Source organism: Schistocerca piceifrons, chromosome 2 (assembly GCF_021461385.2).
Source record: "Schistocerca piceifrons isolate TAMUIC-IGC-003096 chromosome 2, iqSchPice1.1, whole genome shotgun sequence".
Classification (NCBI taxonomy): domain Eukaryota; kingdom Metazoa; phylum Arthropoda; class Insecta; order Orthoptera; family Acrididae; genus Schistocerca; species Schistocerca piceifrons.
The window spans coordinates 13,654,661-13,667,986 of NC_060139.1; the positions used below are offsets into that span (position 1 = coordinate 13,654,661).

General features: G+C 44.9%; 1 protein-coding gene across 1 annotated transcript in view; it reads right to left on the bottom strand.

The window, feature by feature from the left end:
* LOC124778019 (UDP-glucosyltransferase 2-like) overlaps window positions 1-13,326 on the bottom strand; it is a 107,746-nt gene that overhangs the window by 50,839 nt on the left and 43,581 nt on the right. The window contains exon 4 of the mRNA XM_047253597.1: window positions 3,015-3,474. Within this exon, the coding sequence (XP_047109553.1) occupies window positions 3,015-3,474 (460 nt within the window). The remainder of the gene's footprint in view (window positions 1-3,014; window positions 3,475-13,326) is intronic.

Sequence of the window (13,326 nt, forward strand, 5' to 3'; positions counted from 1 at the left end):
ATTTCTTAGCTTAACAGTGTGGAGTTCAGACTTGACAGTATGAAGGTGGTTCATTGAACCCCTGCCAGGCACTTTATTGTGAATAGCAGAGTAATCACGTAGATGTAGACCCACACGAATTGTACCGTCGCGCGAATTCAATTTTGCAGTCTGCTTCCAGTTGCCACACAATTTCAGCCGCACACAGTGTGTAGCAAAACTCTCTTTTCTGACAGCGCCACTCTCATTGCGCAAAGGCATTAGTGTGGGATGACGTATGTTTCTGTAAACTGATATTCAAATTAACTGGTAGTTACAGTTCTTAAACCATAATTGTTATTTCCGTCACGTGTAAGACAATATTGTCAGCCAGTCAGAAGTGATTCAGGAACAATCCTTCGATTCTGAGCTCTCTCCTTTCCCAGGAGAGGCTTTTGAATTTAAATTCCAATCACGAGGTGCTGCCCCCCCCCTCCACCCCACCCCACCCCACCCCAGAGAACTCCTTGGCTACTTGCAGTTAACTGTTGGGTCTTGATACATGATATAGCTGACCATAATCGTCACCTGTTCAAAATATGATTTACACTACTTATAAATTTCTGATTGTGTCGGCATTCGTAAGCCTTTTCATCACTGCCAACATTTCCACAGAATCAGAGGCTTCAGCGGGGGTCTTTTCAAAACGAAATGTAACATTCTTATATGGTCCACAGAATTTCGGACATGAAGCTTTGCAAACTGCAGGACTGCATGTCCCAAATATAAGACACACTCATGCTCATAAATTAAGGATAATATCAGAATGTGTTGCCACACAACGTGGCACTACACAAAACTGGCGCTGATAGCTTTGGCACATAGGGAACACACACTACGGAGGTCTGTAAGTCCTCGGTATTGGCGGTAAGTTGAGAAAACCGTCCCGAAACACATGTGCTACAAAACGCCACTGTTTCCTGCCCATGTACCCCGACATCAATATGGGATATGATCACCATGCACACGTACACAGGCCGCACAACGGGTTGGCATACTCTGGATCAGGTGGTCGAGCAGCTGCTTGGGTATAGCTCTCCCATTCTTGCACCAGTGCCTTTCAGAGCTCTTGAAGTGTCGTACGAGTCTGAAGACGTGCAGCCATACGTCGACCGAGAGCATCCCAGACGTGCTCGATGGAGTTTAGATCTGGAGAACAGGCAGGCCACTCCATTCGCCTGATATCTTCTGTTTCAAGGTACTCCTTCACGATGGCAGCTCAGTGGGGCCGTGCGTTATCATCCATCAGGAGGGAGATGGGAGCCACTGCACCGCTGGAAAGGCGGACTATTGGTACAAAATGACATCCCGATACACCTGACCTGTTACATTTCCTCTGTCAAAGATATGCAGGGGTGTACGTGCACCAATCATAATCCCACCCCACACCATCAAACCAACACCTCCATACAGGTCCCTTTCAAGGACATTAAGGGGTTGGTAACTAGTTCCTGGTTCACACCAGATGAAAACCCGGCGAGAATCACTGTTCAGACTATACCTGGACACTTACGTGGACATAACTTGGGACCACTGTTCCAATGACCGTGTACTGTGTTCTTGACACCAGACTTCACGGGCTCTCCTGTGACCAGGGATCAGTGGAATGCACCTTGCAGGTCTCCGGGCGAATACACCATTACTGTTCAGTCATCTGTAGACCGTGTGTCTGCAGACAACTGTTCCAGTGGCTGCGGTAAGGTCCCGAGCAAGGCTACCCTCAGTACTTTGTGGCCGTCTGCGGGTACTGATGGTGAGATATCTGTGTTCTTGTGGTGTTGTACACTGTGGACGTCCGTACTGTAGCGCCTGGACACGCTTCCTGTCTACTGGAATCGTTGCCATAATCTTGAGATCACACTTTGTGGCACACAGAGGGCATGTGCGACGACATGCTGTGTTTGACCAGCCTCCAGTCGCCCCAGTATTCTATCCCTCATAACGTCAATATGCGTTCTTTGAGCCATTTTCAACACACAGTCACCATTAGCACGTCTTAAAACGTCTGAACACTTACTCGCTGCACCGTATTCTGACATGCACCAACACACCTCTGCATATGTGGAATGCTGCCGGCGCCACCGTGCGACGACCGCAGGTCAAATACACAGCATGGCCATACCCCGAGGTGATTTAAACCCGCAAACAGCCCACCAGAGCGTTGTTTCACCATGTATCAACATTATCCTTCATTTATGAGCATGAGTGTACATTTTACGTCATAAAAAGGTGAAAACGTACAGTCTACTTATGATCAACAGTTGTAAACTTTAACGATGTGATTGGTGAAAATCTAGTTTACAGGGGAATCGATTCATGGCTTTCGCTCAATGAGGCATCACTGGAAGAGGTTTCTCTTGAAACGCGACAATTCAGTTCACTTGAATTTCCAGTGATCATGAAGTCAGGCCAAATAAAATTCTGTTGAATTTGATGATTAACCTAGGAAAGCCCACAAATCTACATACTCAAGTTATGTACCCAGATCAACTGTTCTAAGAAAAAATTCGAAATCTGAGAATGAGTTTACGATTTCGAGTACTGCTGCTAAAGCACTGTTTCATCACTAGAATGCACACTGAAAGTAGTGCCGTAAAACCGACGGTAAGTAGACTTTCCGCCTTTTATCGGCTTCAGGTCTCTAACCTCATAGCAGTGTTTCGTAGAGCGAAGCAGTGGTATGTTGTTGGCCAGGCTACATCCGAGAAATGTATTCGATAAGACTGTGGAACCTTGTGTCAGCATCTAAGTCCTGTCACCGAATTCCACTTCATGCGCCATCTACGTTAAATATTCTAGTCACCATGCCATACATGGATAAAGACAGATCACGTTCTACTTTTCAGCTAGTCCTAGTGTCATGGAAATTTGTACTCAGAAATGACTGGGTTACCAATATTATCGAGAATTTCAATGAATTACGATGCTCACGTACAAATCAACAAAAATCAATGTGCAGTTCGTGTGATCAACTTACGAAACTATTTCTGACTCACTTTCGGTAACTTCTCGATCTTGGTCGATACGTGGATGCCAGTAATCTCTATAACGTTCGGCAGCTGCGGTCGAGGGTACTCCAGGGAGAAATGGTTGCCGACTATGAGCAAACTGTAGTTGCGCTCAGTTTCGTAAATCGAAGGTGGTCCAGTTCCGAAGATTTCTCTCATGAGAGTCTCCTGTTGCGGGAGCACTTGGTAGAACCACGTGTGGTATAACCTCAGGTAGAAGTAGGTGTTGTACAAGCGCTCCCAGAAGGTCATGTGATCAGAGAGGCCAACCCAGACCTCGGGCAGGTAAGCCGGGTTCATGGCATTTCCCAAGGTATAGTACGTGGGTGCAAGAGCAGAGAATGTGACAAAGCCGACCAGAGGAGGTGATCCGACCCTGTGGAACAGTCCGTAGTAGGCTTGGTAAGGCATCCGCTCGAAGATCACCAGGTCGAACGTGTGGTTTCTCCTGCAGAAATGGTACAAAACTTTTATGTTACACGACACAGGCAACTGGAGAAAAACGTTAAAACTAAATAACACTAGTGGGTAAAAGTTTCCAGAAAATTGTCGAGGATAATTTAAAGATGCACTGCGTATTGTAAGAAACCTTTGAATGGCTAACACGACTTCGAGGGAATTGTCACACATAGCGTAGGAGAAACGAGTTCCCAACAACTATTCCAGAATGAAAGTGAGCACATATTGAGCCAGGATTTCTACTCTTATCCAGCAGTTCAAGGATTTAATTTTCGAGAAGTAGTGCTGTACAATACTACCAATTCCGTAGATTTTGTCTATAAAGTCATTTCTGAACTGTGAAGAGGTTACATCTACATGGTGGAAGTTTTTTTTACAGGATGAGAAAGGACTCTGGTGATCAGCTTTCCTACGTTGGTCAGGGATATTTGCTGAGAGTGCTAGTATTGTTGTTACAAGTTTCAACATTTACATGTACCCACTGATCCTACTCAATCCTATAGGTTTACTTGGCTGCTGAGTGGAGGTTGCCGGCAGTGGAAGCTTGCATAATCTGCACGTGGCACATTGCCTGTTGACAGCAGCCAGTTTATAGCGTATAAAAGAAACGAACGTGTAATGTATTAATGCAACCCTAAAATGGCACCAAAGTTTATGGTCAGTCGCTAGAAGGACCAGGTACAGCCTCTTCGCTCACTTTTGTAAGTAATTTTAACAATTACTGCGCAAAATTCACACGGATCGACACTATATTCACAACTGCTACTTATTGTTGGGGGCACAGTAGTGTTACGTAACTAAGGTTGGCAACGACCGTAAACATTCCGGATCGGCGCGTAGACAGCCAACTTCCGCCGACTGCAGACGAAGTGGTAGTGTGCCAGGGTATACAGGGCGAATCACATGAAACTTAACCAGCAGATATTGCGGAAATGCAAAGTTCTATTAAAAGGCAGTTTTCACAGAAAGTATTAGTAGTCAGAGGCCCGTATTGTTAGCCAGTAAACAGATTGTAATAATACTTATAAAGTGTACCTTTGTACAATCATACAGTTTTTTTAAAGGGAATATTGCCTATTGACAAATTAAAAGAAGGTTAAATTAGAATTCCAGTAGAGTTTGTTGCAAGATTCTAGTGAGAGTCGTTTACGAGATATTGTATTTCGATGAGTTCCCACACTGGTACTTGTACAGTGCCTGTGGTAGCACACGCTAAAGAACAACGTAAGTGCGCACATTACTTATGTGGGTTCTGACCAGTAACTTGTTTACCAAGATCGATAATAATCACATTTATTCTCGATAACCGGTTTCGGTAATAAATGATACAAGGTTCAGATTTCGACAGACAGATTATTCTATATTTCTTAGGTTAATGTGTCTGTCGAGATCTGAAGTTGGTAACACTGACTACCGAAACAGGTTTTCGAAAATAACGTTATTACGAGGGTTGTCCAGAAAGTAAGTTCCGATCGGTCGCTAAGTGGAAACCACAGCGAAAATCAGAAACATTTTATTTGCAAGAGTTAGCTACATTTTCCAGAGAAGTCTCTCCATAGTCGCCGCTCCGACTTAGACATTTGTCGGAGCGTTATACCAAATTTCCAACGTAAGAGGCAGCCGCTTGTGCTTTCCGATAATTCTCTACGCTGGTCTATAGAGCGTAGCTTGCACCCAAGTGTGGTCTTCGTATCCACTGTCTCGTGTGAACAGAGATGATACTCGGGACCAGCCAATGAGGGCTGTGTTGTGGGTGATCGAACACTTCCCATCGAAAAGGCTGCAGGGGCGTCTTCACTGCCCCTGCAGAGTGCAACTCAGAATTGCATGTGTCAGGTGGGCTGCATCCACAAGGGGAAGGCTGTCAGCGGGCCCTCCTACTTGGCGGGAGACATCGTTGTTCTAGGCAACTTTACTCTCTCACAGTGCGATCACAACTGAAAAGAGCGTCTTGAGGCGATCGACAGTCATTCTAGAGACACTACCCAACACATCTGTGCAAAGATTCATCGGGTGTTCACTGTAGTGTCCATTTTGCGACCGATCGGAAATTACTTTCTGGACAACCCTCGTATTACCGACCTTGACAAAAAAGTTTATCTTCCCTAACCTGCTTTCATAGATCGCCCTTCGCGGCTGAAAATGAGTGAACTTAAGAATTCGAGTGACATGCAAAAAGCAGGGCAGGCAGCCATTTTTTGTGACTAATGGTCACGTAGCCAGTCTCCTCAGCAAAAACAGCGAGATGCACCACCAATGTCTGCAGAACTTGGCCTCAGATTCTGTTACCAGTCATGAAAGAAGATCGGAAAGTAACGCACAGTAATTTTATGACTAAAAAGATTAATAGGTAACAAAAAATACACCAATGAACTTAAGTCTTTTACCTAGTTTAGTAAATACTCACCAACGTTCTCAAAACGTTTCTCACATCGTGGCACCAATTTCTACATGCCCTGTTCGTAGAAGTCCGTTTGGCTGAAATATAACCAATCTACGGACTGCTAATTTCACTTCTGCATCTGTCACAAAGCGATGGTCGGGAAGGACCAGACAGATGAAAGTCTCACAAAATGCGACATGGTCGCGAATAAAACAGTGACCCGAATAGAGAATAAATTTCCTTTACTTCTATGGTCACCAATTTTTTGTAATCAGACGACCGGTTTCGGTCTATAATGACCATCTTCGGATCTCTTTTATAAAAACATGCCCTAATATACTGGAATCATAGTGGCATCGTCAAATGTTAACCACATCAGCGCCAGCACCGTCAAATATACACTCCTGGAAATGGAAAAAAGAACACATTGACACCGGTGTGTCAGACCCACCATACTTGCTCCGGACACTGCGAGAGGGCTGTACAAGCAATGATCACACGCACGGCACAGCGGACACACCAGGAACCACGGTGTTGGCCGTCGAATGGCGCTAGCTGCGCAGCATTTGTGCACCGCCGCCGTCAGTGTCAGCCAGTTTGCCGTGGCATACGGAGCTCCATCGCAGTCTTTAACACTGGTAGCATGTCGCGACAGCGTGGACGTGAACTGTATGTGCAGTTGACGGACTTTGAGCGAGGGCGTATAGTGGGCATGCGGGAGGCCGGGTGGACGTACCGCCGAATTGCTCAACACGTGGGGCGTGAGGTCTCCACAGTACATCGATGTTGTCGCCAGTGGTCGGCGGAAGGTGCAGGTGCCCGCCGACCTGGGACCGGACCGCAGCGACGCACGGATGCACGCCAAGACCGTAGGATCCTACGCAGTGCCGTAGGGGACCGCACCGCCACTTCCCAGCAAATTAGGGACACTGTTGCTCCTGGGGTATCGGCGAGGACCATTCGCAACCGTCTCCATGAAGCTGGGCTACGGTCCCGCACACCGTTAGGCCGTTTTCCGCTCACGCCCCAACATCGTGCAGCCCGCCTCCAGTGGTGTCGCGACAGGCGTGAATGGAGGGACGAATGGAGACGTGTCGTCTTCAGCGATGAGAGTCGCTTCTGTCTTGGTGCCAATGATGGTCGTATGCGTGTTTGGTGCCGTGCAGGTGAGCGCCACAATCAGGACTGCATACGACCGAGGCACACAGGGCCAACACCCGGCATCATGGTGTGGGGAGCGATCTCCTACACTGGCCGTACACCACTGGTGATCGTCGAGGGGACACTGAATAGTGCACGGTACATCCAAACCGTCATCGAACCCATCGTTCTACCATTCCTAGACCGGCAAGGGAACTTGCTGTTCCAACAGGACAATGCACGTCCGCATGTATCCCGTGCCACCCAACGTGCTCTAGAAGGTGTAAGTCAACTACCCTGGCCAGCAAGATCTCCGGATCTGTCCCCCATTGAGCATGTTTGGGACTGGATGAAGCGTCGTCTCACGCGGTCTGCACGTCCAGCACGAACGCTGGTCCAACTGAAAGGTGGAAATGGCATGGCAAGCCGTTCCACAGGACTACATCCAGCATCTCTACGATCGTCTCCATGGGAGAATAGCAGCTTGCATTGCTGCGAAAGGTGGATATACACTGTACTAGTGCCGACATTGTGCATGCTCTGTTGCCTGTGTCTATGTGCCTGTGGTTCTATCAGTGTGATCATGTGATGTGTCTGACCCCAGGAATGTGTCAATAAAGTTTCCCCTTCCTGGGACAATGAATTCACGGTGTTCTTATTTCAATTTCCAGGAGTGTATATAGAAATAACGGCATATGCAAGAATCGTGTCAGCAGCACTACTGTTCAGAACAAAAGTCCGACGGTGAAAGATCAGGACTATATGTTTGATGCTTGAACACCTCCCACCCACATTTGGCGATTATCTCACGAACAGGGGAAGCAACACGTGGCGAGAATTGTCATGGAGAAGTTTGACACCCTCGCATTAATGTTGTGCCATCTGTCACGAAAGGCGCGACGCAGCTTAAAGTTTCAATGTAGGCCGCAGCACTCAGTGGTCCCGTATTCGGCAAAGTCCACCAGTAACACACCACGCACTTACCAGGGGTAGCAGCTGTTACGAGCTGCTCATATCGTGGCGAAATACTAAGGTTCACAAGGCCCTCTTGGAAGGATGCGCACCATCTGTCTTCCACTAAACTCCATTTGTGTTGTACCCTTAATTCACACGGTTTATGCCCTTTGGCCTACAAATATCCAACTACGCTGGTCTTCACAAGTTGACGACAGTAAGAGGTATGACGTGCTTTTTTCGTAGTTCAGGCTTCTCTCGGTAGAGTTGTAAATGCCGGCCGCGGTGGTCTAGCGGTTCAGGCGCTCAGTCCGGAACCGCGGCACTGCTACGGTCGCAGGTTCGAATCCTGCCTCCGGCATGGATGTGTGTGATGTCCTTAGGTTGGTTAGATTTAAGTAGTTCTAAGTTCTAGGGGACTGATGACCACAGATGTTAAGTCCCATAGTGCTCAGAGCCATTTGACCATTTTTTTTAGAGTTGTAAATGAAAACAAAATACCTCTATATCACAAACTTCAAACCATATTGTCGCGAAATTTTAGCATTCCAGCTGCAATACCAGGGGAGCAAAAAAAAAAAAAAAAAAAAAAAAAAAAAAAAAAAAAATTACTTTTCGTAACTTTACGATCGTCCCTAGTAAATATTCTGCACTTAGTACAATCCTGTCAATGAACGTGGCAATAGGCGCACAGGTGCTCAAGTTGCTGTTTATCGTAGTTAAACTTTAATTACTGCACTACGAAAAGACACAGTGTGTCGCACTTTACCCTTCAGTTACAAGTTCGCTTTGCTCTTAGCGCAGCTTGCGACGAGCGGTTTAGTTACAACCTCCCCAATATTTTGTGGTGTCTGAGACTGGAGCTGACTAGCATTTCTGTGACACACTCCGTTTTGTTAAGGTAACGGACGACATAATGCAGGGTTATTCTATGGACCTTCTCTGCCTCTTCGATTAATTCAGCCTGGTAATGGATACCGCGTTGTCAGAGCGGCTAGCTGTCTCGCGGAGGGGCCAGGTTAGATTCCCGCTACTGCCTGGCACTTTTCCTCACTGGAAGAACTGGAAGGTGGTGCAGCCTCCATCGCGATGACAGCTGAAGATCTACTTGACCAAGTTGTAGCGGCTCCAGGTCACGAAAACCGATAACGGCCGGAGAGCGGCGTGCTGACCCACGCTCCTCTATACCGCATCCTGTGACGCCACCGGCAAAGGACGAAACTGCGGCCAGTCGGTACAAATTGGTACGCTAGGGCCTGTGGACGGAATTTCTGTAATTTTTTTCAGACAGATGAGCAATATCGCTTGAACAAAGATTCAGTTGGCTATATCCTTCATGATGAGCATCAAGGAGATTTAGATGTTATCCATCAAAACGTTTAAATGACTTGTAAACAGTGCATCACTCATTAGACGTATCAGGAAAGCTACTTCTATGTGTCACCATTAAGAACGACATGTTGAACAGAAAGTCTCCAATTAAAACATATATCTAATTCAATATTCTCTTAATTCATGTCCTGGTTGCCAGGTGACAGTGTAGAACTGTACTGAACGCCTTCCGCAAATCAGCTGACACATTGTCAATAGTCATTTTTTTCGTTTTACGTCGATCCTGAGCTGCTTCAAAATTCGTGGTGGTGTATTCCGTCTTTGCAACTAAGTGACAGGCAGTTTGTTTCTTGTTCTATGCGTTTCGCTTCTTTTACTTATAAACTATCTTCAGTGGCTTATAATACACGTATTATATATAAAAACAAACATTATCGGTTGAACAAAGAATCGCCGGGCTATTTCATTCATGATCAGCATCAAGGAGATTTAGACGTTATTCTGTCACTTACTTGCAAATTCGGAATATACCCCCATGAATTTTGAAGCAACTAAGGAACGACGTAAAACGAAAAAATGACTATTGATAAAGTGTTAGCTGATTTGCTGAAGGCGTTCAGTACAGTCCTACACTATAACCTGGCAACCAGGATATGAGTTAACGGATCCATTAGTTGCAAAGACGAAACATACCTCCAACATTATCCATCTTGATACAGGTAAATACCACATGATGAACTTGAAACTAACAAAATGTATTAGGTACTTAAGAGACAGTATGCATTACAAGTACGTCAAAAACGGCGCACATTTGTTTAAAGGCATTTTTCTGGGGCTCATACTTAAGAGTTCTGTTCGTGAGAGAGAAACTGTTGCCTCCAACATAAATTGCTCGTAAGGACCACGAATGTAAGGTACAGGAAATTAGGGCTCATATGGAGATACACAGACTGTCTTTTTCCGTCGTCCTATTAGGTGGAGCAAGAAAGGAAATGACTAGTAGTGGTACGGGGTACCCTCCACCAAGTGCCGTAAGGTGGACTGCGGAGTATATGTAGATTCAGATGTAGATAGAGTCAACTGTTCTTGATATCCTTTGGGCTAGGGGCCATTTGTATAACCAACAGAATCATCATCTTAATACAGTACTGGATAAAAGTTCCAATATTGTACACTTCCTCCAGGAAGGGCAAATAGAGGCAATCGGTTGATTCTTTGTGCATTAGATATGATGTACGGTGCACCTTAAGGTGCTTATGAAGCCACTGGTTTGTTCATAAGTGATTCCTGAGAAAACAAAAGAAATGCTTATTCACCAATTGTTTTAGCCCTCAGCAGTGCATATCTAAATAACTAAAATCAATAAATTGTTTAAACTTTAACGGTATCTTCTCTAGGCATTTCTGTAGAAGTGACATCTTCCCATTTAAAAAGGATTTAAAAAGGAAAACCTTTTCGGTTATCAAGAAACACCCAGAAAACATTGTCTCAGATCCAAAACCGCGGATTCCAAGACGGCTCTGCACGGAAAATTGCTTAAATTATTACGATATATTCCTAAGATCCAGATCTCTAATAAGCTTGAAAATGTTCTTGATATCTTTATACGTTTCCAAGATACAGAGGCTCAAAATTACTTCTTGTACACGTAAAACACGCACATAAATTCCGGTGTGAGGCGGAAACAGTTTATAAGGTGACGTTGCACGAATACATGTGCAGCAATATGTCTCCCTTAGAAGGGTCATGGAAACGCCACCTAACTAAACCATCAGAATTGTCTCTGCCCTTAAAGTTCTTTTCACATGAGTGACATGTCCTGCTGTAGCATGCAAAAGAAGTGAACCAGCAGAAAATATCTCCCGTCAGTGCACAAACAAAAGTGAATACCCCCCTGTCTAGAAGACAGAGTGAACAGTGGGGTACCAGCTGCCTCATTCTACCTTCCTCAGCACCTTTAAAAGTTTTAGCATGCGAACATATTCGCGTTTTTTTTATTCTGAGAGAGAAGGATAGAGTGGCGGTGGGAAAGAAAGAGAAAAATTATAAGTTCTGGAAGATAGTAGACAGTGGTTGTGATGTAGAAAGAACGAAAGATACGATGGTAGTGGGAGAGAAGGAGTTGGATGCAGTGGTAGTGAACGATAGTTGACAGAGATAGGACAGTGCTGTGGATAGAGTGACGGAGACATTACCAGTTGAACAGGAATGAAGAGAAGGAGGAAGTGGAAGTTGGTGAAAGCATGTGATAATGAGAAAAAGAGTATGGGGAAGATAGGGATGGTGGTAAAAGAGAGAACAGTAGTGGGAGTGAATAAATGAATGAGACAGTAGGGAGGTAGTAGTAGTAGTAGTAGTAGTAGGACAAAACGAAGGAGACTGTGGAAGGAAGGAAATAGTGACAGAGAGACGCAAGGAGATAATGAGGATGAATTGTGCTGAATGAGCGAGTGAGAATGTGTGCGTGGGAATGGATGGGTATGAGCAGCTTACAGCGCTGGACTAGTGGATGTGAGGGAGTTACAATTAGTTGAACTTTTAAGAATGAGAGGCAAAAATTTTGGGGAAAAACTTTAAAGGTGCTGAGAAATGCTGAATGAGGCAGCTATACCATATGTTTTAGTCAGTGTTAAACAGGGGCACTTTCACCTTTTTGTGCTCCAGTATCAACATTTTTACGAAGGTGTCATTTTGCTGTTTACCCTGTCGTAAGGTATCACAGCATGTTACCGTAAGAACGTGTTCAATAAGTTAAAATTCGCTGTGACGTTTTAAATATTTCTTTTGACTCTAGCCCACTTGATCTGATATTCATCTCTATATTAATAGAATTCAGTTCCAGTTTTCTGTTTTTTCTTTTTTCTGTTTTTGGTTGCTTCCACTGACTTAACGTTGAACCATTACCTGTAGGGCTGGAGGCTTTTGAAGGGGCTATAGATCACCCCCATATCAAGGTACGAGTTAAAAGCACACTGTTGAAGCACTGTGGTTCGCGTCAACATTTTTCTGCTGGTTTGTTCTATACCTATACGCAACTGTCAACCGATTCTCCTTCTTAGGAGTGACCTTGCACTTTTCCTGTGCTCGCTTGCAACTCGTTGTTATAGCGACTTGCAGTGAACTGTTACTGTATGGTGATACAGTTCTGTTGCGTACCCCATACAGAATCGTACCCTTGTAGCATAAAATGCCGTCTCTTACTCTCTTCTGACTGATTTCAATTAGTCTTCTGTTGTCACATCACTTATGTCAACGTCCGTCAATTCAGCAGTTATGTGAAGTTGAAACGACTCACCATAGTGTAATGTTACTGAGTGAAAATTTTGGACGACGATAATCCGCTCCTCTGAAAACAAAGTGCCGGCTGACTGGAACAAGAGGAGTACTACATTACTATTCAAGGAAGGAGGAAGTAGGAGAAAGTATTCTGATTATGTTACCACTCTGTATTCAGCCACTGGAAATGTTTACTCAGAAAAGATTCAGACAATTGTTAGAAAACCAGTTTGAAGTGTTACAACATGGATTCAGAAGCATCAGAGAACAACAGATTGGGTATATGCACAAAGACAGTTCCTGGAAAAATTATTGGGAAAAAGGTAAAGACCTCATGATAATGTTTCTGATTTTGGAAAAAGCTTTGGTAGTATGCCAAGGTGCAAGATATTGGGCCTGGTTTCAGGATCCCTAATAAGGAAGCTGTAAATACAATATGAGGGCTGGAAAAAGTTGTTTACAAGTCGGTAATGGCAGATCAGACTGCTTGCTTCAGGAGAGAGATTGGGGGAGGGGAGAGAGGGGGGGGGGGGAGAGAGAGAGAGAGAGAGAGAGAGAGAGAGAGAGAGAGAGAGAGAGAGAGAGAGAAAGGAGTGCAGCAGTGTCGTGCCTGTTCCCCATTACTTTTTGTTACACTTGTCATGAAGGAAATCAAGGAGATAGGAAGTGGTGATCTCATTGCTTTAGCCTTTACTAATAATGTTCCTATTTGGGGAGGAACAGATGTACAGCTACAGGGAAGATTAGATGCGTGGT